The sequence below is a fragment of the Eptesicus fuscus genome, chromosome 7 (assembly GCF_027574615.1).
Source record: "Eptesicus fuscus isolate TK198812 chromosome 7, DD_ASM_mEF_20220401, whole genome shotgun sequence".
Classification (NCBI taxonomy): Eukaryota; Metazoa; Chordata; class Mammalia; order Chiroptera; family Vespertilionidae; genus Eptesicus; species Eptesicus fuscus.
The window spans coordinates 19,994,065-20,020,055 of NC_072479.1; the positions used below are offsets into that span (position 1 = coordinate 19,994,065).

The 25,991-nt window shown below is 41.9% G+C and overlaps 1 protein-coding gene across 1 annotated transcript in view; it reads right to left on the bottom strand.

The window, feature by feature from the left end:
• The window catches only part of PLXNC1 (plexin C1), a 165,281-nt gene that overhangs the window by 66,873 nt on the left and 72,417 nt on the right, over positions 1-25,991 (bottom strand). Inside the window, exons 5-9 of the mRNA XM_008143843.3 lie at positions 20,870-20,984; positions 12,504-12,651; positions 9,019-9,106; positions 6,552-6,654; positions 6,316-6,417 (exon numbers count right to left, since the gene is read on the bottom strand). Of these exons, the coding sequence (XP_008142065.2) occupies positions 6,316-6,417; positions 6,552-6,654; positions 9,019-9,106; positions 12,504-12,651; positions 20,870-20,984 (556 nt within the window). The remainder of the gene's footprint in view (positions 1-6,315; positions 6,418-6,551; positions 6,655-9,018; positions 9,107-12,503; positions 12,652-20,869; positions 20,985-25,991) is intronic.

Here is a 25,991-nt window from a genome sequence, read left to right on the forward strand (position 1 = left end):
AAGTAGGTGTATTTTTTTAAAAAATGAAATCATTTAAGTTATTGGAAATAGCAACACCACTAAGAAATAGTCGTCTTTGAAAAGGTCTAAGAGGATTACTCCCGACAGAAAGTGTACCTTTTATGAAGTCTGACGTCAACACAATTCAAACTGCCATGACATTAATGGAGGGGACACTGCTAGGATTGAAAAGAATATTGGAAAGAGGTACATTAGGAAGGCTCAGTTTATTAAGGCCAACTTGTTCTCTATTAATCTGTTAAAAAGAATCTGAATATAGCAAAGCTCTCTGTAGGCTTGGACCTGAATCAACATTCAGTAAAATGTCTCTCAGATTTTCACTCATGAAATTAGTTCAAACAGGACTGGATGAAAGTCACGTGGATTCAAACCCAGCGGGAAATCTGAAACCAAAGGACCTTAGAGAGATGAAAGGTAGCATAACTAATTAAAGGAAAGTGTCCTGTAGGGCTCTACAGGGGTGAGGATTTGGTTCAGAATTATTTAACGTCTTTATTAATGACTGAGCAGGACAGAAGTAATATATTAATGAAACATACAGATTAAGAGTGGCAACCAGCAGTGGAGATGGTAAAGTGTAAAAGGAGGTGAGAGATGGAAAGAAAATAGCAAAATACAATCCCACCAAAGAAAAATTAAGAGAGCTAAATGGATCAGATGGATTATCCATTTGCTGCTTGGGCCCCTGGTACAGACCTTAGGAACTTGAGATGTAACTTGCAGTTGGTCCTGGGAACAGGCAAGAGCTAGAATGCCGACTGAGGGTAAACCTGTGTCCTCCAGGGAGAAGGCGATGGACCGCAGCTCTGTGCTGAGAGACCAAGGCTCACTTCTCTGACCTGAGGACCCTAAGGGGGGGCTGCCAAGGCCACTCCATAAAGCTGCTACCCTTTGTCACTGAGCCCTCCTGATGTGGCGCCTCAGAACCGGACTGGCCGATCGGACTGGCCGACCAGGACTCCATGACCAGGGAGGGCAGCTCTCCCTCTCCGGCAGAGACCCCTGGTTGCGGATTGAACCCAGCCACTCAAGATCCACCTTCTGCTGGGTTTTACTTTGTCATGAGACTCTTGCTGCTCCACTCTCCTAAGGGCCTCAGTTTCCCTTCTGTCTTGGAGAAGATGCTGGCCTTGCCTGGGTCTGACTCCATCACTCTGACACCCCAACCTACCCGTCTCCTTCGGAGGCTCGATACTAACACGCTCCCCTCACACCTGCCCAGGCTGGAGGTCTTTGTCCTACCATCTGCGGCACAGATGGGGCAGGCTTGGCAGCCAAATGCCAAGAGCAGCTAGTATTAGTTTCCTCCCTTCCAGGTTGATTTTTATCATCAATACTACTAGGTTTAACATTTGCTTATTTTCATCTAAGGTCATACAACATAGAGTAGTGGCCAAAACTGTGGGCTCTGCCATTAGACTGCCTAGGTTCAAGCCTCTTGCCTGTCATTTACCTCCTACTCACCCTCTGTAAAATGCCCTGGTCTATAAAATGGGCAAAATCGGTCCATCGGAGGCTGACATAAAGAGATACTCGGAGCTGCGGATATAGCATAGGCTCCCCTAGCATCAGCTATCACTACTCAGGGCAGTACATTCTGACATTCCTGCCTACATCCTTTTCTCTTATGCACACTCACCTGCTGCCTGAAATGGATCTTACTTCCTCCCAAATATTGTAAGTTTTACAATGCAAGCTCCCTGAGGGCGCACACTCTGCCTGCCTGACTAGTACGAGTAGGTGTTCAATAGACATATTTTGAATGCATGAGTGAATGAATGAACAATTGGCAGTGAGTCCCACAGCACGCAGTACAGTGGTGAGCCCACAGAAGCTACTCAACAAGGTACATATTAAAGTTAATTTCACTTTTAAAGGCAAGGTCCTTATCGCCCCTGAGAAATTAAAATGCATATTCAAAAGTGATGGAGGAGGAGAAAAAAAGGAATAGTTTGAATGTAAATTCCTCTAGAGGAGACATGGCTGTGTATGGTTTACTTCTGCACTTTGGCGATAAGCATATCGTCAAGAACAACAAATATTAGAACAACATCATTATCACAGATCTTCACAACCTTCCTTGAGAACAGGAAAGAGAGCAGCCACTCTCCTCTGAGCAGGCAGAGGCACTAGATAGATGATTGTTAAGAAAAGGAAGGAAAAGAGGTTAGGGCAGGGTGACAGGGCCAACCGTCTCTGAAAGCACTTCTCAGCCAAAGGTCAGAGACTGGGTTTTGAGTCTGTTTCCCTATGTTGGTGATGCTTTTCCTTAATCCAGTCCCTGGTAAATGACAGCACTTGTCCTTAGGTCTGAGTACAGGGATGGGTCATAGGTCATGAATCTGTGCAAGGGCAACAGGCCCAAACTGGGATTGAACCAGAAACCCTATCTCCTAAGTATCATGTCCTGGGATGAGCAACTTCATATGCTAAAAAGAATAAGATCTCATAAATCAGAACTATGGGCATATAAGACTAAAATAAATCTCAGTAGCATTTTAATGCCTTTGAAGAACAGAGTGAAAACTCCTAGGCCTGGCTGTAAGGCCCTGTAGATGCAGGCTCCAGGGGCATTCCAAACCCATGTCCCATATTTTCCTGCAACCTTCTGCTCCAGCCAAATTGAATCACTTGGGGTTTCCTAGAATGGGTACCCCAGAATTTTCTGGCACCCCCACTATGCTTTTGCTTATACTAGTCCCTCTGCTTAGAATACCCACTCCTTAGTTTCCTTGCGTTTGGATGCTTCTTATCTCTCAAAGGTCAGCTGAAATGCCATCTCTGTCAATCAATCTATCCATCAATCAAAGACTTAACCAACCGCACCGATTAAGTGTTTTTAACTGCCAGGCACTGGGTTGACATAAACAGGGATGACTAAGATAAGGCCTGAGGCACAGAGAAACTCTCTGGGTTTGTATACTTTCTGGTACTTTCCCCATCCCTGTTAACATTTCTTATCTTGTACTCTTACTTATGTATTCAAGTATGAGATTCATGAGCCTGATGGCAAGAGAGGTGCCTGATTCATTCGTGTCTTCCTCATTGCATCCATGGAGCTCAGTAAAATGGCACCTAACAGGTGCCCCATAAATACCTGTAGGAAGAACCAACCCAAGCTCAGCATTATGAAGCTTAAGACTGTGTCTGCACCAGTCACATCGCAAGTCCCCAGTGCCTGGCACAGTGCTGAGCGCGCAGTAGATAGGTGATGTGGGAAGATGCCTTGACGGAAAGCTCTAGATGGCTTTTCTGCTGGGAAGAGAGTGTTCAGGCCAACATGGGGACCCAAATCAGAAATCAGAATTTTCCCATTCCACACGATAGTGAAAGACAGCAATGTCTCATGGAACGTGAGAAATTCTTCCTGTGATAAGTAATACTCTGTTCTCTCTCAACCAAAATTGAGATTCTGTGCCAAGTCATATATTTAAAGACAACACATTTCACTATCAACAAACTGCCTCTCTCCAAACTAAGAAGCACCCATGGAGAAGCACTGATAATGAGTCTGGGCTATGTTTATCTTCAGTCTCCTCCTGCTCTGTAGTGAGCCCAGTTCTTTTAACCACACAGCATCAGAGGTCAACATATACAGGAAGACAGTACAAGAAACCAGGAGTCAGTGACTTTAGTTTTTCCCCTTTAAAATAAAAGAAATTTAAAAAGCTATTGTCTGGACCATTACTCAACAATGAAAAGGACCAAACTATTGATACATAAAGGAACTTGGATGAATTTCCAGGGAATTACATTGAGTTAAAAACGCCTAGCCCAGAAGGATACATCCAGGCGATTCCATTTATGATATGATAAAATCATAGAAAAAGGGAACAGATCAGTGGTTGCCTGGGTCAGAGATGGGGAGTGGGAGGGTGGAGGGAAGTGCATACAGCTGCAGATGGGCGACATGGGGTGACAGGGCTGCTTTGTGTCTTGACTGTTGTCACTGTCAATATCCTACCTGTGAGGTTGTGCTATCGTTTTGCAAGATGTTGGTTACTATTGGAGGAAACTGGGTAAAAGATATGTGAGATCTCTCTGTATTGTTTTCTTATAACTATATGTGAATCTACAATTATCTCTAAAAACAGTTGAATTTTTTTTCCAAAACAATCTTGAAAAAGAACAAAGTTGAAGGATTCACACTTTCTGGTGTCAAAACTTACCACGAAGTTACAGCAACCCAAACAATGTTATAGTTATAAAGATAGACATACAGACCAATGGACTAGATCCAGAAATAAATCCTCACATATATAGTCAAATTATTTTCAACAGGGAGGCAAGACTATTCAATGGGAAACGAACAGTCTTTTCAACAAATGGTGCTGGGAAAACTGGATATCCACCTGCAAAAGAATGAAGCTGGGCCCTTTCCTTATACCACATACAAAAATTAACTCAAAATGGATCAAAGCCTTAAGTCTAAGAATTAAAACTATGAAATTCATAAAAGAAAATGTGGAGAAAAAGTGTATTAAAACTGGATTTGGCAATGGTTTCTTGGGTACACTATCCAAAGCACAGGCAACAAAATAAAAATCTGTAAACTGGACTTTATCATTACATTAAAAATTTCTGTGCAAAAGACATAGTCAAAAGAATGAAAAGGCAACCTACAGAATGTGAAAAAATATTTGCAAATCACACACCTGACAGGGGATTGATATCTTTAATATATGAGAAACCCCTACAACAACAAAAAACACAAACAACATACCAAAAAGATGGAAGCAACCCAGATGCCCATTAACAGATGAATGGAGAAACAAAATGGGGTCTATCCACACAATGGAATATTATTCAGTCTTTAGAAGGAAAGAAATTCTGAACATGCTACAAAAATGCATGAACTTTGAGGACATTATGTTAAGTGAAACAAACCAGTCACAAAAAGACAAGTCTTGTATGGTCCCACTTATATAAGGTACCTAGGGTAATCTATCTCAGAAAGTAGAATGGTGGGTCTGAGTAGAAGGCAAAATGGGGAGTTATTGTTTAATTCATATAGAGTTTCAATTTTGCAAGATGAAATATGTTCTGGCAATGGATGGTGGTGATGGTTACACAATAGTGTACACTTACAAAAGATGGTAGAGCTGGTAAATTTTATTCTATGAGTATTTCACCAAAATTTAAAAAACTGAAACAACAAAAGATAAGTTTAATTTTTTAAAAAAGTCACTGCCTCCTTGATCCCAGTTCCTGTAACTATGCCTTAGTTTTATAATTCAATGGGAAGAGAAAGGTCCCTCACTTAACAAGCCCATCAATTATTAAGACCTCAAAGACTTTTAAAGTCTGAAATATTGGCACACTAAGCTTTTGTAATGCTTTTAATTAACTTCATAATCCATTTTGATTCACATTCCCGTTGCCTGTTACTTAATTTACCTAAAGTTACTGTCAACTTTTTGATAGTGATTAAAAATGTGCTCCTTATTTATATTGGCACTTGACCTTAAAGAGCAGCAATTGGATAAATCAAAAGCACAGATTAGTCTTGGAATAGAAAACTGAGCCTTTTAAAAAAAAAAGTTGTTCTGTTTGCTCCTACTAGACCCCAAGGTTAATGAGAATAAGAACTTGCCCTTTTGTTTTTTTACCACATATTAGATGCTCAATGAACTTCTGTCCACTGAAGGAAGTCAGCAGGTCTCTGTTCTCGAAGCACAGCCCCAGGGTCTGCCTGAAAATGCTTACACTGTCACCTCCTCTCTTTTCAAATATGTCTACTAGTTGATCTTGGTGAATAAGAGGAATTTCCAATGAAATTGCATGGAAGATAACCATTTTTTGAGAAGTGGAGAGAAAGATACATTATATAGAAATAACTCTTTGTTATGGAATTACTAACTACTGGTTAGATTGTCTCTACAAAGTAAAGAAAAGCAATTGGAATGTGTTTAGTGTGCATACTTTGCAGGCTCTCCCTTGCACATAATCCCCAGAAATGCGATCATAATATGTGGTTTGAACTGAAATCCCCTCAGTGCTGTGAGTCTTACTTCCTCCTAACTCTCCCCACGTGAGCCACAACATCACCTTTAAAATTTCACTCCTCCCAGAACAACGTTTTTCACAGTTACAGAATTTTAATTTCTTTTATGTGAATGTGCCATCTTGATGTACTGAGCCAGTTAAATGAAACTTGGTTTAAAACCAAAGGTGAAAAAGGGAATTTTGGTATAAAGTAAAACAGGGAATTTTATAAAAGGAACCCAAAGTGGTAGTTGTTATGGTCACTCAAAGGGGGATTTTCCCATTATCAACAGAAAAACAGAGCCTGACCTGCCCGCCCCGGGTGGTTCTGTTCGTCTTAATCCCCTCGAACCCGCCTCCTCCTGCTGTCTTGGATGGTGCCGGCTTCTCAACAGCAACTTGACAAGGTTCCTGAAATGAAGCACATCCTTCAACATCCAAATAGGAGGGACGTTCAGAGTTAAAAAGAAACACAAAAGGCAGGCGGGGTGGTTACCAATATTTATTTTTGGTTAAACCTTGAAATACAAAAAATGTCACTTTACCTGGTTTCTGTAGTCATCAGAAGAGCTGCAAGCTGTGAAGGGGTGGATACACTTTCTCTCACTTTTACACCAAGCACAGCCAGTTCCAATACACGCTGGGCATCTGGCCACACAGAAAACCAACTTAATTCCTACATTTTTAGGAAAATCTTCATATCCTAGAATTTCCCTCTGTGATGTGGCATGGGAGCATTTAAAAGAAGAAAACAAACAAACAAACAAAACCCCTAGACAGACTGATGATCCCAGGGAGAGCAGAGAGGACAGTCCTCTGGGGCTGGGGCCAGGGCACTGACTTGGTGGACCTGCTCTGGGCGTCTTTGGCTGATTGACTCTCTTCACACCGACAGGGGGGTTACCATGGAAACCTGAAGCTGGGTCACCTGCTGCACAGGTAGATAATAGGAACCCACTGAATCTGTTTCTGAATCTACTTCTGCTATTTGTCTATCCTCAGGAAAATTCCCCTCTGGAGACTGGCCTCCCCCCTCCCACCCTCACCCTGCCCATCTCAGCAGGAACAACACCAACTGCCCAGAGGGAATGGGATGCCAGTGTTTGCTTTTTAATTAAATTGAGGAAGAATTGTGTCTACTAATCAAATAGCCTATCATGCATGGATAACAGGGGAGGGCCTGCAAAGCACTTACAGGATAATCAGAGTTAGAGAACAACAAACAGACAAATAGAGGTTGTTCTGGAAACAGGAGGCCCCAGGAAGGCCCAGCCAGGGACAGAGAGAGGACGAGCACAGGGAAAGGGGACACCATTCACGTTTTCTTCAAGAAATGCCAGAGCACTCTGCGCTTCTGACCTATAGCACCTGCCGCTTCAGTGGGAGAAGAAGACCCAGCCTCAGTGTTTATCTGAGTGGTCAGGGCGAGTCTGCGATTTGCATTCCTATCCTACGCCCCAGGAGTGACGGTGGCACTCTGCTTTCCTCAGGGAAAGGGCATCGCCCTCTGGGAGCTGTGGGTCTGAGGTCTGGTTGTTAATCACTGGCTGTGGGACATGAAGCAAGTCACTGCTTTGTCTGGCCTCCACACAGGGGTGGAGAGCTGCTTTCTGTTTCAGCTCTCTTTGAGCCATAACATTCTATTTAACTCTCCCCCTTTTTTCCTATTTTCACGGACTTCTGAGGCTTTCTGTATTAAGTTTGGCTTTTTTTTCCCTTCTAAATTCATTCTGTTTATTAGAGATAACTGAACTCAGTCCTGCAAGGGTAAAGATAAGTTCCTGGTGCCTCAGTCCTAATAGCTGTAGAGCGGCCTCCCAACTCAGCTTCAAATTTGAATTCATTTTCCTCAAAGAAACAATGGTTCCCAGGCCAGGCCAAAGAAGCTCACATTTGGTACTCACATAGCTGGTCAATCAAACCACTGAATGAACTATAGAATCACTAATAATAGAGCTTCCCATTGTTTCCATGGGAACCTCCACCCCATCTTCCAACTGGAAAATCAGGAATCTGAGAAACAAATTTCCTCTGTCCTCTCTGCTTTAGAAGCTAGGAGTGAGGCGTGGCCCTAACTCAGGGGTTTGTGTAGCTCAACAGGGCCAAATGTGTTTAAAAAAAAAAAAAAAGTAGCCCAGCCGGTATGGCTCAGTGCTTGAGCTTCGACCCATGAAGCCAGAGATCATGGGTTTGATTCCTGATCAGGGCACATGCCAGGGGTTGCGGGCTTGATCCCCAGTGGGGGGCGTGTAGGAGGCAGTGGATCAATGTTTCTCTCTCATTGATGTTTCTATCACCCTCTCCCTCTTCCCTTCTTCTTTCTCTAAAAAAAAAATGAATAAAAACATATTTTAAAAAAGAAAAAAAAAGGTGAGGGCAGAATTAGCATTCTTTTTTAAATTAAATTTATTGGGGTGACATTGGTTAAGAACATTATGTAAGTTTCAAGTGTACAGTTTTATGATAACCAACTGTATAATGCACTGTGTGTCACCGCCCAAAGCCTAGTTTCCCTCTGTCATCATCTATCTGACCCCCTTTATCCTACTTACCCTTTCCCACCCCCTTCCCTCTGGTAACCACCATGCTGTTGTCTGTGGTTATGGGTTTAACATGCTCTATGATGAAACAGACTTCGTCTGTTCCTTCTCCTGGAGTGGGACTTCCCCTTATCTCACGCTCACACCCTTTCTCTGGACTCAAGCTCCCAAAGCCATTTGATCAGGGGGGAAGCTGGCAGCACCCCTTCGACTGCACTTACTTCAAGGCCATCACCGGGTCCCCCTTGGCAGAAACCCTCCAGAGAGCTGTGCGCCCCTTAGCCGCTCCCTGGCTTAGGGTGGCACGAGCTCCCTCGCTAGCTCAGGCCCTCCCAGCTCCCGGTAGGCCACGCTCCCAAAGGCACTTGGGAAAGTTCTGCTCCACAAAAGAGTTCCTTAGGAAGTTGAGGAGTAAAGCAAATAATAAATTACAGCCAACGAGAGGATGTTCAGATTTCAAATAAAATCTTACTCTCTTAATGACGAGCAGCTGGTAAAGTTGAATCTTTTCGATAAATGCCAAGAACCGAAGGAGAACGTCACGTCGACAACTGAAACATCTGGAGCAAAGGGGGAAAGAAAGTCGTTTACCGCGGAGTCAAGCAAAGCAGTACATGCAAACCATAAATATCTGTGCCTCCTTTGTACACGAGGGCGGCGGCTGTGCCAGCTGCCGGCTCCCATTCCGATCAGGATGGGGTTCTTCCCCGTGGGCCATTCACGCCAGGCAGCCAGAGCGCTCAGCACAAGGCTCCAAACAGGCCCGGGCCCACCTCGCGTGCGGGCCCCCCGTGGATAATCACTAGGAAAAAGCCATTTTCCAGCCCATTTACGTCTCCTACTCTCCCCGGGATCAGTATCTCAACTTGTAATTGGCCACGGCGTAAGGATAAAACAAGTCACTGAGCAAGAAGTGCCTAGAACAGGAGAATCAGAATGTGAGCGGGCAAAGCCTGCACCGTCGGAAAAGCCCGCACCACAACGTTGACCGAACAAACTCTAAAACCTGGCCCCCAGGGGCTGCCATGCTCTTGGAGTCAGCTGTTGCCAAATCTGTGATGCAGCCTTTCTTAGCAAACGTTTGAAAACCTACCCATTGGTTAGAAAACCTCAAAAAAAATAAAAATGAAGTCAGGGAGATAAACGCTGTGCTGAAGCTGCGTTAGAGAAAGGTCCTATTTCCTGTGCCTCTTTAACGTACATGGTACCCTGTCCAAGATGCTTCCCAACCCAGCTGGCTGTCAGAATCACTTGAGAAGCTGATGAAAATGCAGATTCCAGAGCCACGCTCCTAGATACTCTGACTTAGCAGGCCTGGGACATGGCTGGAACCTGTGGTTTGGAATGCTCCCCACATAATGATCATCTACAGTCAGGTCTGGGCGCTTTTCACGTCCTGCTGTGACAGGGACCAGTGCTACTCTGATGTTTCCACTGTCGCCCATTTTGGGTTGAATATCTTCTTCCTTGGATAAATGAATGGCAATAGTAGATGATATATATTTTTTTTAAATAAAAGTCTTTCCTTGACAGAATAAGAAGCTGGTCTAATTTTATTGGCACCTCTAATTTTCTTACTGAAATTTTAGCAGTGCGTGGTTTCAAAAGTCTGAGAAGCCTGACTTTCAGTGGCTTCTCTAGAGCAACCAAACTCATTCTGAAAGCCAGAGCGCCTCATAAAAGTCTGCGCACATAAAGCAGGCCTGTGCAAAATGGTGATCCTCTCTTCTGAGACAGGATGCTTGGCGGGCCGGCTGGACCTCTCAGCAAGAGCATTTGAGCAAACACTCGCTGAGTGTCAGGAGAACAGACACACGGGCATTCAGCACGGAGGCACCCAGAGAAAAATACACGTCGATGGAATCCCCAAGTGTCCAGTGATGAAGACCCCCAAAGTCATACTCTCCTGAGTATCAACTGTGCACAAATCACTGTTGGGGATATCACAGGGAAATAAAGCATTTGCAGTTATTATGGAGAGATAAAATAGCTCAGGTGAAAAACACAACCATGACGGCAGTCAAGGAAACACCCCGAGTGTTCTGAGGTCCATCAGCACCTGTGAGAGAACACGGGGGGCCGGAGCGACCCAAACAGTGAGAGCAGAATCCAGCAAAGCTCTTTGGAACACTTTCTCCCCAGTGTTTCACAGCGGGGGGCAACAGGATGTGGTGAAAGGGGTGAGGTTACTCTAGGCCAGGGATGGGCAACCTTTTGAGCTTGGTGTGTCAAACTTCGCCAAAAAACTGAGCATAACTCGGGTAGTGTGTCACTTTGAGGAAAAAACATTATTTCGCAAATGTTTCATCCTCAGGAGCAGCAAATGTTTCATCCTCGGCATGCGGCCGCCTCAGCGGCCGTGTGTCATCAGAAATGGCTACACGTGTCAGTGCTGACACGCGTGTCATACGTTTGCCATCACTGCTCTAGGCCATGGACAAGGGTTTGAATGGTCATTGGCTAGCTGAGTGCAAGAGGTAGGAAGTGAGTTTGCTTGCTCAGAATATGAAAGGCATTCAAAAAAAAAGGTGGGCAAAGGGTTGGGTGCAATTGATGGAGGCTCTAAAAGCAACCAGCTAGCTTTACAAGGTAATCTCAAAAAAACGTCAGAAGCATATTCTATAGGTGAGCAAGATCTGCATTTTAATAACCAAAATTAACTAGAAGGACATCACAAAGGCTGTATAGTATGGGCAAAGAAGTGTGGAATACTGACAATTTTTCAAGCAATTCAGACACAAACAGTCACCATGAGCCCAGTAGCTGAGAGGCACTTTTTAAGCTTGGCTCTCTGGCCGGTGCATTCAATTCCCTTTTGAGGGGTTTAGGGTTAATTAGGCAGCACCAGCTCTCACCACGAGCATCAGCTCCATTATGACCTCACCCCTTCTAGGAAGATTGCACCAGGAACTTGACTCTACTTCCAGTCTCTCTCTCACCCGCAGGGACTCATGGGCTCTCAGTCTGTCTACTGTAACTCATCACCATCTCTGGAATCCATCCTCTCTCCAGCCCCATCTGCCTCAGTCTCAGCTCTCACTGTCCACCTCACCTGGACCACTGCAACAGCCTTCCTTCTATCTGATCTTTCAGAACTCAGTCTTCCCTCCTCTAGCCCATTCATTCATTCATTCATTCATGCAACAACAACAAAATCCACTGATTGAAAATGGCTACTTTGTGCGGGACACTTTGTGCCTTCTTTGGTGTCCATTTTTTATCACTTTGCTTTCCACCTGTCCCTACTCCATTTGCCTTAGCTACACAGAACCTCTTTTGGCTCCTTAAACAAAGCCTTTTCTCTCTATACCAGTGGGTCTCTGCTGAGAATAATACTGTTCCTCCTCTTCTTTGTCTGGCTCAAACCTACTCATCTTCTAGGAAGCTTTCCTTGTCCCCTCTGTCACCCCAGGTCCAGTTAGGCTTCCTTTCCATGTGCTTCCCATGGTACTTACACACTACACTGTAACAAGCTGTTTGTTTCTACCCCACTAGGCTACAAACACCATGACCAAGGACCAGGTCAGTCTTTTTTTTGGTTACTGTATCCCTAGCACCTAGCACAGTACCTGGCACATTGTAGTTGTTCAATAAATACTTCTTGTATGAATGAATGAATGCAAGGAACTTAAGTTAATAGAATAGTGGCCACTCTATTCTCTCTTCTCCCCAAGGACATCCCAACTCTTCAGATGTCTGAATTCTCTGAACCATTTGGATTGGGTCAGCCCAATGGCCTCTGGCTTTACTCCGCTTGCCTATCCCACTTACTGTCCTCTGTCGTCCTCAGTCACATCTGACAGTGGACTCCTGCAGTCATGGAAGTGGTAGAGCAGAGGTCTATAGCGTCGGACTAGTCAGATTTTCTGTCATTTAACTTGCTTCCCGGGCCACTGAACTCAGGAGATTCTCTTGCCTTCTTCACTTTCTAATAAAAAGCACCAAATGTCCACTTACCTTTGTAGGAAGCTGCGGTCAGGATGCTGCAGGTGCAGGTCTCATTTGGCGCACTTTTACCCTTGCAGAGCTCCCTGCCAGTGTCCACGTTCTTCACCACGCACCCCGAGTGTCTTGGAGAGACGCTTCCCACTAATGTCACTGTAGTCTGTGGGAGGAAGAAGATGACTCGGGAACCAAATCACTGTTTTCGTCTCATTTCCATCCATTGCAGAATCTTAAGTGAACTTACCCTTTGACTCACCATAGAAGAATTTCTCAGATTGCAAACTTAAAGAAAGATGTTTCATTGGCCATTAGGTTTCCTCTTTTGTGAATCACATATTCAATTCTTGGACTGTTTCTCTTCCTAAACCCTTGCTTGTAGGTGAGTATAAAACTGTCTCACCACCTTTATTATTTTATTTTTAAAAACGTATATCTTTGATCCATCTGGAATTTATTTTTATATATAGTATGAGATAGGGTCCAACCTTAGTTTTAGCCAGATGGTTAATCAGCTATGTTGCAACCATTTACAAAACAAAACAAAAAACTCACTTGCCCAAGTGAACTGAAATACCATTTTTGTCATATATTAGATTACCATATATCTAGAATCTATTTCTGAGCTCTGCTCTGTTCCAGTGATCTACTGACCTAATTCTATTCCAATTCATCAAGTTTTTACTACTGTGACTTTAAACATATTTACTATCTGATAAGTATATTTATTATCCTTATTTTCATAACTTTCTTAACATTTCCAAGATAATATTCTTCCATATAAAGTTTAAGATCATTTTGTCCAAAGATACTGAACTGGAATTGTACTAAGTATATATACATTAATTTTTCATTTGTTTCCCTTTGGTCCAGGGTTCGTTTAAGGGGGTGTACCTTTCCCTAGCTGGGTGGCTCAGTTGGTTGGAGAATCGCCCCATACACCAAGAGGTTGGAGGTTCAATTCCCAGGCACATATCCAGGTTGTGGGTTTGATCCCCAGTTGGGGTGTGTATGGGAGACAACTGATTGATGTTTCTCTTACATCGATGTTTCTCTCTCTCTCTCTCTCTCCCTTCCTCTGTCTCTAAGATCATTAAAACACACACACACAAAACATATCCTCAGGTGAGGATTAAAATAAATAAATAAATAAGTAAATAAATAAATAAATAAGAGGGTGTACATTGATTTTCCAGGTGTCAGCTCTGTATTTCTTATTGCTGGTTGCTAAATCAGTTTATAGTTAAAGAAGGTGGCCTGTGAAATCTACTTTTAAAATTATTTAAGATTTTGTTTGTGGTGAAACATATGACCAAATTTGGAAGTGGTGACTATTCTGTGTGTGTGTCTACACAAGGGGTCACAAAAATAAAACCATGAAATTGCCTCTAAAGCAACTTCCCCCCAATGAATTAACAAAAACAAGGCAGCCAGTCCTCCTGTTGGAAAGGAAACTTAAAGGAATGAATATGCCAATGGAGAGCCCCTTTGTAGCAGGCGCACAAAAGGGAAGTGGTGGGAAGGTGGGCTAGGTATTAGGAAGCTGGAGCAGGGAAAGTGGAAACCCTATCCCGAGACTGAAGAGCTCTGATCCCAGACAACCTGGGAGGGTCCATCTTCCATTATATTCTGACCTCTGCCCAGACTTTCTGTGTGGCCACCTAGGATTCTGCTGTCTTTTGTCCTCTACTAGTAATAAGCTTGCTAAATCTATCTTAGCCCGGGGGTCCACCCCATCTTTCTATTTTCAAAGAATTCTGTTTCTGGGCCATAGAATGATGCTGGGAGAAGGCAAGTTCTTACAGTCCAACCTGGAAGAACCTAAGTCCATCCATCTCTAGGGACTTGAGGCTAGTAACGTACCCCATGCCATTCCCACTAACTAGCTCATCTTCAACAAACAGCTGACCTCTCATCCCATCTGCCTTCTTCAACCCAGCATTTATAGCTGCACCACAATCTCAGCATACAGTCACATCACATATTACCCTGTATGCATCTATATCTTAACTGTATTTTACTGTCCAAACATTTTAAGAAAAGTTTTTTAAAATCCCATTTTTACCAGTTGTTTTAAAATGTTCACATTTCCTTCCAGTTCTAACATACATAGTTTTAATATAACTATAACCATTGCATTTATTTATTCCATAAACATTTATCAAGCTCTTAACATGTGCCAAGAGCTACACAAAACACTGACTACTCTAGTAAACCAAACAGCTACAGTCCTCATCCTCAAAGAGCTTATAGTCTAGTACAGTGGTCGGCAAACTCATTAGTCAACAGAGCCAAATATCAACAGTACAACGATTGAAATTTCTTTTGAGAGCCGAAAACCGACTTCTGCGCATGGGCCACGAAGTTTCAATCGCACTGTACGTGCGCGCTTGCACGTGGTATTTTGTGGAAGAGCCACACTCAAGGGGCCAAAGAGCCGCATGTGGCTCGCGAGCCGCAGTTTGCCGACTACTGGTCTAGTAGAAGGATGGAAAATCTAGTCAAGTTTTAGGGCCACACAGCATTAAGAGATCATTAAGAAAGGACAGAAGCCTGGGCTATGATGGTACAGTGGAAATGGACAGTGGATATGAAGGATTTGGGTGAGCAAATGGATGGAAAGAGGTACCATGTACTGAGATGGGACACAGTGAGGAAGAGGCCAATTTTGGATAGAAAATTCAAGATTTCAATTTTGGGTGTGTTTAGTATGTGATACTTGTGTGATAATCAAGGGATATGGGCCTGGAGCTTGGACGCACTATCTGGGGTTGAGATAAAGGAGACATGAACATATAAGTGACCCATAAAGCTATGGGAGTGGGTAAGACTGTCTGTGGATAAAGTAGAGAGTCAGAAGAGAGGAAGAGCCAAAACTGGGCCTGAAATAACTCTAATATTTAGCGTCAGGGAGAGAAGGAGCCAGCAAGGGAGGCTGAAGCATGGCCGAGGAGAAGAAAGACAGCATGGGCAGGGTGTGCAATGAAAAAGGTTTCAAGAATCTGGCCAGTCAGCCAGGTAGGATGAGGACTTCTGGCATCTGCTGAAATGGCTACATGGAGTCAACCAGTGACCTCAGGGAGAACAGTTTCCAGGGAACAGTGGGGCAAAAGCCAGTTTGGGGTGATCTGAAAATAGGAAAAAGCAAGTTTTTCTCAAGTGCCGTGGAAGGAGAGGTTAGCCAGGAAGTTGAAAGTATTTTTGCGTGATTTTGGGTTCCAGATGAATATGGTTAAAAAGCTGAAGCCTTGGCCCTAGACGGTTTGGCTCAGTGGACAGAGCGTCGGCCTATGGACTGAAGGGTCCTGGGTTTGATTCCGGTCAAGGGCACATGCCTGGGTTGTGGGCTCGGTCCCCAGTAGCGAGCCTGCAGGAGGCAGCTGATCAATGGTTCTCTCTCATCATTGATGTTTTTATCTCTATCTCCCTCTCCCTTCCTCTCTGAAATCAATTAAAAAAAAAAAAAAAGCTGAAGCCTTGGCTTAATAAACCCAACATAAGAATCCTTAGATCCTCAGCAAGTTGATAGTTCTTTCTTGAACTACAATGGATAAAGAGAAACTGAAGACACAATGGATCCGATAAAGTTTGAGTGTCAATTAACTGATAATGTCCATGGGGGCCAAGGAACATTCCGCCAGGTCAACAATACGCCTTATTTTACTTAACCATTCCCCTTATTGCCAAGCAATTCCATCATTTCTAGGTTTCTAATTCTATAAATGCTACTGCAATAGCATCTGTATGTTTCTGGGTTTTCTTCTTTCAAGTTACTTCTTCAGAATTCTAAGCCTGGAATTGCTGCTTGCAACAGAATGAATATATTTATGACTTTTGAAACATACTGCCAAATTGCTTTCCAAAAGGATTGTGCTAATTGGCATTGCCAACACTAGGTGTTAGCATATCTTATTATCACTTTAATTGTATTTATTTGGTAACTGGTGAAGTTGAACATATTGCCATATCTATGTCTAACTCTCTAAACCTCTTCTTGTGAGAATATACACTTTGCCCACTTACTTTTGGTGTCTTGATATATTTCTTTTTAATTTTTCCTAGCTTTAATATCTTGCAATTAATATTTTGTTTATTGCAAATGTTTTCCCAATGCATGTGATTTATTTTTTTGTATAGATTTTAAAAATCAAGTTTGTGAATATTTTTGTTATTTTATACTATATTGCTTCAAAGCTAAGAAAATTATACTTCCCAATTATTTGATACTCAATTCTATTTTCTGTCAGCTTTTTTAATTAACTTCTTAATTAGCCTAAATTTTATTTTTACATTTAATGTAAAATGTGAATTAAATTACAGTTTTATATTGTAAGCCAGTTATCTCAGTCCCTTTTATGAAATAATTATTGTGTTTCCTCTTATTTTATGGCATTTGATCTTTAAAAGTTTTACATCTACTTCTCAGCTTTTTACTCTGTTTCATGGAACAGAATAAAAAGTATATTCCCATTTTTAAACCAGAATCATGGGTTGAATTATTGTCATTATATATATGTTTACAATCATATGGAAATGGTCTTGCTTAAATAATTTTCTTTTTTCAAAATATATTTTGGATATTCTTAACCAGTTCATATTATTCCAGATGAATTTTATATTAACTTTAAGACAGAGTCTATTCAAATTTTCACTGGGATTACATAAAATCTAGAAAATAGATTGAGGAAGATGTGACATTTTTATGATATCTTCCCGCCAAGAAAACAGTATGTGTCTGGATATGTTCAAGATGCTTTTCATATCTTCTAAGAAAATACCTTGTGTGTTTTTGATTTTTATTTATGCTTTTAATTGATAAGGTTTCCCTATTATGAATTATAAATAGCCTCAATAGATCACTGCCCTACATTCTAGTTACTATTAGAAAAAAAAATGCTTAAGACAAGCTGTTATAAAGCCAAAATTACTATCTTTGGTAGTTGTCTTCAACATGCATCTCCAAGTAAACATGATTTTAAATATAAGGTATATAAGATTAAACCTGAGAATTTCTGTTGTTTTGATGAATGGGACCTTTTATTAATGGACATTAACAGTTTGTTTTACTTCACATGTAAATAAGGCTATTGATATTTAAATGGTTATTGAACACTTAACACTGTGTTTTACTTTTATTAATTTAAATAGTTATAAAAGCTAATATGTTTAGATTTTGCAGATATACAACCACTTAAGAGTAGCAAACAATGATATTTTTATCTATTCCAGTCCAATAATTATTCCTATACTCATTTCTTGTATTACTGGACTGGACAGAACTGAAAATTATGTTGACTGAATTAGTGATGGTGAAATTCCTTGTTTTCATTATAATTTGTAAAAGAATGTTTCTAGTGACTCTCCTTTAAAATCCATGCTCTTTGTGGGAAATACTTCATTCCGGTGTTTTTGTTTTTATCAGTATAAGCCATTTTTACTGCATGTTAAAATCTCCTTATCAGTAGACACAAACATAATTTTACATAGTGTGAGAATGGGATATGCCATTCATCGTTTTTTGTGTTTGTGTTTTTTTACTTATCTATGTCTTCCCTCTCCACCACATCAGGCATTCCATCAGGGGAGCTAATGTTTCCAACCTCGTAATCAATTCTTCCATATTTTTCTCAAATAACCATGAAGAGATATACACACATAAACTTAGATAGGGCCTTTTTGATCCATACATACTTTTCTGCATCTTGCTGTTTTTACTCAACCTCATAGAAATCCCTCTAAGATAACTGGATTGCTCTAATTATTTCTTTTTAATGCCGGTTTCTTCATGAGGATGAGAATATACTACCTTCTCATTGTTTTGTGTAAAGAGATTAAGCTTCTTGGGAACAGAGTCTCTGTGTTATATGGGGGTTTTCTCTACCTAGAAAGTTACTACAATGCTATGAGGTATAAGATGGGCAGTTTGCAAACACTATGAACAGAGCTAGTGGGCAGAATGGAGGAAAACCATAGAGTGCCCTCTCTGTAGGTCAGGATCAGGTATTATTTAAATAAACAAAGATCTGCCTGACCTGCGTAGCTCAGTGGTTGAGCATTGACCTATGAACCAGGAGGTCACAGTTCGATTCCTAGTCAGGGCACATGCTCAGGTTGCAGGCTCCATCCCCAGTGTGGGGTGTGCAGGAAGTAGCCCATTAATGATTTTCTCTCATCATTGATGTTTCTATCTCTCCCTCTCACTTCTTCTCTGAAATCAATTAAAATATATTTTAAAAAAGAATAAAAATAAATCCTATATAATAAAGAGGTAATATGCAAATTGACCATCACACCATTGTATAAGATGGCCGCCCCCATGTGGTCACAAGATGGCCTCCAGGGGAGGGCAGTTGTGGCTGATCAGGCCAGCAGGGGAGGGCAGTTAGGGGTGACCAGGATTGCAGTGGAGGGCAGTTAGGGGCAACCTGGCTGACAGAGGAGGGCAGTTAGGCGTCAATCAGGCTGGCAGGGGAATTGTTAGGGGGTGATCAGACTGGCAGACAGAAGAGGTTAGGGGCAATCAGGCAGACAGGCAGGTGAGCAGTTGGGAACCAGCAGTCCCAGATTGTGAGAGGGATCCCAGATTGGAGAGGGTACAGGCTGGGCTGAGGGACACTACCCCCCCCCCCCCGAGTGCACGAATTTTGTGCACTGAACCTCTAGTAAAAAAATAAACAAAGACCTGAGACTTTCGGGTAAGTCATGAACGACCATAGGACAGAAATATTTTTGAAGTATTGTGACCAAGAGATGGAGTCAAATGTCCTAACAACACTGTTAAAATAATCAGTCCAAACTTGGTTTCAAAGGCTAGTTTGACTCAAATTACTAAATCCTTATCTCCTTTATCTTGAGAGTGATGATGAGCTGGAGAGATTGAGTAATGGTTGTGTGGGAAGACTAGAGGGATTAGGGTAAACCACAGAGGGACTCGAGGGGGGAGGGAAGTAGTAGTGGCTATTTGGGTGGTAAACAATTTTTGTATGATCCAGACTAGATATAAATGGTGGTTAATTTATAAGAGTGAACCCCAAGATAGGTAAGCAAATTGCATAAGCAGCACTTTTTATTTAATAAACAAGTTCCATTCCCTCGCTATATTTAGCTGCATTGTTACCCCTAAAATTTTCAAAATGACAGAAGAAAAATATATCTTGCATAATCTTAACCACTTATCAGAGTCCTGGGTAGATTCAAGGGTCATGGTATTTTCTATCACTCTCTATCAGCACCAACGATTTTTTCAGACTGAAATAAAAACTTGGTCATGCCTATGCTTAGATGCCTGCGCACTTTTTTTACAGTATCTATTCACTCTTGACTCAGGCCTGTTTGGATGAAGGCTTTGAAAGTTCTTTTTACACCCCCTCCCCCCCAGGAAGACAATAGAAAGTGACAACAACCAAAAAACTTTAAACCCTGAGTTCTGATCAGTCATGACTTGAAAGCTTGATTCTTTTATTATTTATCGCTCATTAAATGCTCTGGCTCTCCTTTATTAAATGTTAAATCATCTTAAGTGGTATGGTGCTTGCTAGTTGAAATGGCAAAGTGTAAGAGAAAAAAGAAAATGGCCCATTTCCTTATTAATGTGACATTCAAATAAAACAGAGTGAGGTCAACTGGCTGCTGAGGGGGGTTCTGTACAATCATTCATAATACAAGCGCCGTAATTAGGGAGACAAAGTCTCCTTACAGCACGTTGAGAGAGCAGGGCAGGAATTCCATCTTCCCACAGGATATGGTTAGTATATGAATCAGAAAATGCTTGAATATACTCATTTCTTCCTTTCTCTCATCCAGAGACAGGGATGACTGGCAGTTCAGCCTTGGCAGGAGCCCACTGGCATTCTTTCCAAGGGACCCCACTTACAATATTCACTGCCCACAGCGGTTTCTCTCCACTCTACCAATAGCGCTTGAAGCCACGTTCATAAAATAGCTGTCAGGAGAAGCCTGAACACACAAGGAAAAGGCATCATAAAACAAAACAAAATTCTACACTAAACCACATTTAAGGCATCTTATTGACCATGAGTGTTGATTTCTTCTTTCTCTATTTTTTAAATCAATATGTTCTCATAAGATATTAAAAGTCCATCTTTTCTTTAAATTCAACTATTCAGGTTCATCTGCAGCTCCACGGGGTAACTGACTGCACGTGGACAGGCCCGCGGTGTGTCCTGGTCTCTGCTATCTCCCCAGCACCTTGCAGAGCGCACGGTGTCTGGGAGGCTCTCAATATTAGTTAATTAAGTGAATGACTCTCCTAACCAAGCATATTTGATCGCTAATAGGTATTTTACACACAGAAGGAAGTTAGCATCAATTGTGCAAAACAAGACAATACAATGGATACAAATGAAGACCTTTCCTCTTACCTTATCTTTACTTCTTTGAGAGATGTGAATTTGAGGGCACATTTTAGCTCCTGACGAAATATCCAGCCAGTTTTCTGAGTTCTCTGGATGGACACAATCATCTTTAAAAGTACACCTATGAAAAAAAGGGAGGGCAACAAAACAGCAACCCCACACATGCATTAGTTAAAACTTTCTCTCACTGGCGTCAGTACAGAACCCCAAGCTTTGTATAGTGGATTATTGATTTTGAGAAAGAATAGGAATGAGAAGCTAAAACCATGAAAAGCAACAGGAACACAGCAGAGCGTGTTTCCCATCATGTCTGGGAGCAGAGAACAAATGCAAACAACATGTTGAACTTGGACTCCAGAGCCATCTCTTTAGTTGCCATCTCCAAATACATCACAAGCACAGCCTGTCACAGATTCTGAAATTAAAGAGCTCCCTCCTAGAAAAGCCTAGCAAAGTAAGCCCAAGAAAGGGTTTATATACTATACATATTTTAGGTTTGCAATTCACTCCCAGAATATTGACCTATTGCATAAATTATTTTGTAGTAAAAAAAAACAAAACACACACACACACACACACACACAATACATTACTATTTTGTACTTTCTCAGTATGATAATGAAATAAAAATATGTCAAGGGCAGAGTCTTCCCAAGAATTTGATAAGATATTCCATAACTGTGTGCTACATAACATTTATTTATTCAGATATACCAAATTATATCAAAAGATATGGGGGAGGTACTTTCCAGGGCCACTTTCCCAAGTCAGTCAGCTCACAGGAGGCCCCCAATGAACCAAGCTGTGTTCAGGGCCAGCTACTCTGAAAACATGATCAGAGCGGAGTGCTGAGATCACTTGGTTTGCTCCATGTCTCGGTCACTCCAGGTCATGCTGACTTGGGGCCTCTTGCTTCCCCAGAGGGCTGCCAGCCCCATAGGAAGAACGAGCGCCCAGGGCCACGTTATTTCCAAGGGGCGTTGGACTCCACAGACATTTCATCAAACAATGTCAAGGAGAGAAGAAAACCTCTCTGTTATCTCTGTCTCCTGAGGGACAACGCTCAAGTGAAGAGCTGGGAGAGAACAGTGACGCTCGCTATTGTAAAAGAAACTGAAAATTCATGAATCATGAGATTGAAATGCAACCCGACGGTAACTCCATTCAGTGTGGGAGTCCCTGAGAGGATCCGAGTAGAATGAGATGTGGGCCCAAACAGTGTATTTGATATGCATTGACATTTTACAGGTGTTTCTTTCTTCTTCCCTCCCTCCCCGCCCTTCTCTCTTTTACAATTCTTAAGAATTTAGGCCCCATGATTTTGTCTTTGAGCTCTGTGCTAATTTGAATATGACAAAAATAGAACAGGAAGCCAGTGAGTTTCATTAAACATCATCCGCAAGCACAATATTCTCAGCATGTCATATTATGACATTTTGGGGAGCCCTGTTTCCAGTGAGGGCGCCTGTGTCTGAACTCACCTACATCTGTGCCAGTTCCTCCTCTAACACCTGACCACGGGGATTTTCACCGGCAATTCTCCAAAGCCATACATTTATCTGACCCTCGATGGCTAGCTCGTCTGTCATGGACATTTAGTTCAAATTAAGTCACCTCTCAAAGTCAGGGGGAGTTAGCAATGAAGGGACATGTACCACTGGACTGGAAATCAGAGACTGATGAGGCTGGTTTCTAATTCTGTAATTGGAAAAGATTATGACTGGCAAGAACAAACTGCCTCTCAGGGGCTCTCCGGTTTGTACAAGGCACTTCCTCTGCCGATAAGAAAGGAAAAAAAAAAGCCAGTTTTACAGAGGCGGGAGTACAAATATTTTGTAGGCTCTTAATGCTGCCTGGGAGTCAAGGCCCAAGGCTGCCAAAAAAACAAGTGTAAAATATTTCATACAAATAGTGCTACGATTTGCCAATTTGTAGGCAGAAAACAGTAGTGCCACTGAGTTATCACTCTCTTTTCTGAACTCCTATAGCATTTCTTGTTGGAAGCACACGTTTTGGTATTTAATCATATGCTGCCTTGAATTACAACTTAACTGTTTCATATGTCTATGTCATTTCTCCCCGAGTAAGCTCTAAGCTCCTCAAAGGAAGAGAGGATGTCTTTAATATTTCTTCAGCAAATCCCTCAGTGTCTGGCAGCATGATATGCAAATACTAGGGTTTCAATAAATATGTTTGAATAAATGGATGAAATATGAAATCTCTATAGGTCCTTTCTGTTGGTGATTTTTCTCTCTAGAGTTTCCCTATGATTTATGTCTGACTCCTACTTACAGTAAGAAGACTATTTTTAATGTAAGCTAAAAGTTCACATCTGGGGTTGGAGAGGGAACAAATTAGGAGTTGAAGTTTTTAGTTTATCTTTTGTAAGAAAATGTGTGTGTGTGTGTGTGTGTGTGTGTGTATGAAATAGACCTTCCAATTCCTATTTTGCGTAAGGTAAAAACAAAATCTAACCATGTTAAGCAACTAAACATGAATTCCTTGTTTATAAAGCATTTTTGAAATGTCTAAACCCCCATTCCTTGCTTCTCACCATTTAAAATATAAAATTGAAAAAAATAAAAAACCAAACCGTGACACCAAGAATGTATAACCAGATGGCCAACCAACAACAGTGCCTTATTACTTCTCCAATATTGCAAGCTACAAAATCTTCATGGCAGCACATTACCCACACATTCCAACTTCTCACGGAAGGGGAGCAGACCTTAGAGTGCCTACATTTTAGTAAACAAAACCAGTTACTTTGAAATGAACCCTTTTGAAAGCTAACCCTCTGACTCCCATGTATGAACAAAAGCAATGGTCAAGTGCATAAACACTTAAGCCATTGCTCAACTAAAATTAAAATCTCAGTCAGACGCGAGGCTTGGTGCGGGGGATCCTCAATGAGTCACTCCCAGATAGAATGATTTCTTAATTGGCTTCATTTCATTTTCTTCAGGCCACAGCTAGGAGGGAAATTGGATTCGCTTTGGGATGAGTGAACTCTGGAGAAAATGGCAGAGACATTACCATACACCACTGCTTTTGCCCCAGCTGCTGCTGGGAGTCCACCCCAACGTCCTAAGATCCCAGTCAGTATTTTATTTTTCTAGTCCTTTATTCAGCTAGATCTCATGCTCACATGACAAGGCCAATGTGCAACACTAGCCCATTCGCAAATTAGGAAATGAAACAATCTCAAATGCAAAGAAAAAATTGCTTGAATTAAAAAAAACACAACAACCCACCAATAAGTTAATTAAAAAAAGCTTTCCTTAGGTGAAAAACATTGTATTCAGAAACAATTTAGTGAATGAAACTATTTAAGAAGGCTTGTTCTTATCAGTTTGCTATAAAATCTGCTGTACAGCTTAATTTACTCTAAATAGTAAGAGTTTGATATTCCACTCAACTATGTGTACATGGACCACCCCTCCCCCACCCCTAACTCCTAATAAAGTATGTTCAAAACCCACCCAGGCCCCGACTCATGAACAGGGAGATTCCAGACATTTGCTTCTAAGTTTGCTGGTTAGAACTCAGAAAATATTTTCATTCTGTGGGTTTGCTTCCTGAGTTTATGGAAATCTGTCTAAACCCTAATATCCGCTAGTAACTACCCCACCACGCAGCTGCATGGACATGGACGGGACGCTGCCCCATGCCAGGTACTGGTCTGAGGGTTGGCAGTTAGTACTTCCCCGCTAGTCCTCACACAGCCTCATTGTATAGGGATGAAACCGAGGCTCAGACAACTGCAACACCATGCCAAGGTCACACAGCCAAGGGACAGCAGTCTGGCTTCAGAGCCACACACCTGGCCTCTCAGCTGCATGGCTTCCTATGAGCCCTAGCTGCCATTCATAAGGTGCACAAGGATAAAGACCCTCAGAGTTCCTCCTGGACTACTGGGGTCCCACAGTGCTGCAGGATGGGGCTGGGACTTGGTTAGGACAAGGCGACGGAGATGAGGCCTGCAGCAGCAGAGAATAAAGTAAGTGAGGAATAGTCTCTAGGATGAAAAGGGTGGGGAGGATTTAGGATTTAGGAGGGGTGGGGATTCTGAGAGGTCTCTAATTTTCACCGATCACCCCGGACACAGAATATCCAACTATAGGTTCAGATTTCAGGAGGCCCCAGCTTAAAAAACGATTGTGCTTTTAAAAATGTGCTTGCAAACCATCTGTTTGTAATATGGAATACCTTTTCTCCCCATAGAACTAATGTTATGAACAGTGATTAGGTTTTTCAAGTTCGTTCACAAAACCCATTTATCCATAATGTTACCTCAATAGTACATATTTGCAATAAAAGAGAAGCAGAAAACAATGAGATCGAACCATTTGCATCATATAGTAGTTTTTCTTCTTTACTTATTTGTGTTTCGGCTCAGCTGGTAACCTGGGAACAGTGCCCAGCTGGATTGACTTTTACATTTATTATTATAGTATTGTATTTATACAGTTTTTCTATTTTTTAATAAGTATGGCTTAAATTATTAATTGTTTCCATGCCAACATAAAGAACTGGGAGACCCACCTCTGAGCAGGAGCTGAAGCTTCCAGGCAGGTGAAATGCCCCTGGGCCAGGCTGGGGGACCTTGAGGACCTCACTCTATTAGGCCAGAATCTCTCAGTAAAACTTTACCACTTACTCAACCTTGAAATAGAAACTCTGAACTCAGAAATACAACTTCTACTTTGGGCCCCTGGAATTTCATCAGCATTCTTTAATGTAACTGTTCACCAAGAGCAGACAGTCCCTGAGAAAACTGATAACTAAATACCAGGTAATTGGCCTGAATGTGGGGGCTGGTGAGACCCCGTTCCAAAGAGTCTGTGCTGATATAATATCAGAAAACTTGTAACAAGGAAACAATCCAGCCTCTCCTTCAGGGGTCAGGAGACGGTGTCCACCCTGGGGGGACGTTTTGCTATAAGAGCATCCCAAGGTCTCTGCCAAGTGACTTGAAACAGATGTCTGTATTTTTAGGAAAGGCACAGAGCCCAGAGGAGGGCCAGGTGCTCCCCGGAATCAGAGGACTTTCATTAACATTGTCAGTCCATGTGATGAAGAAACCAAACTGAATTGAATAGAAAAAAAAAAAAAAGGAAGCCGTGGT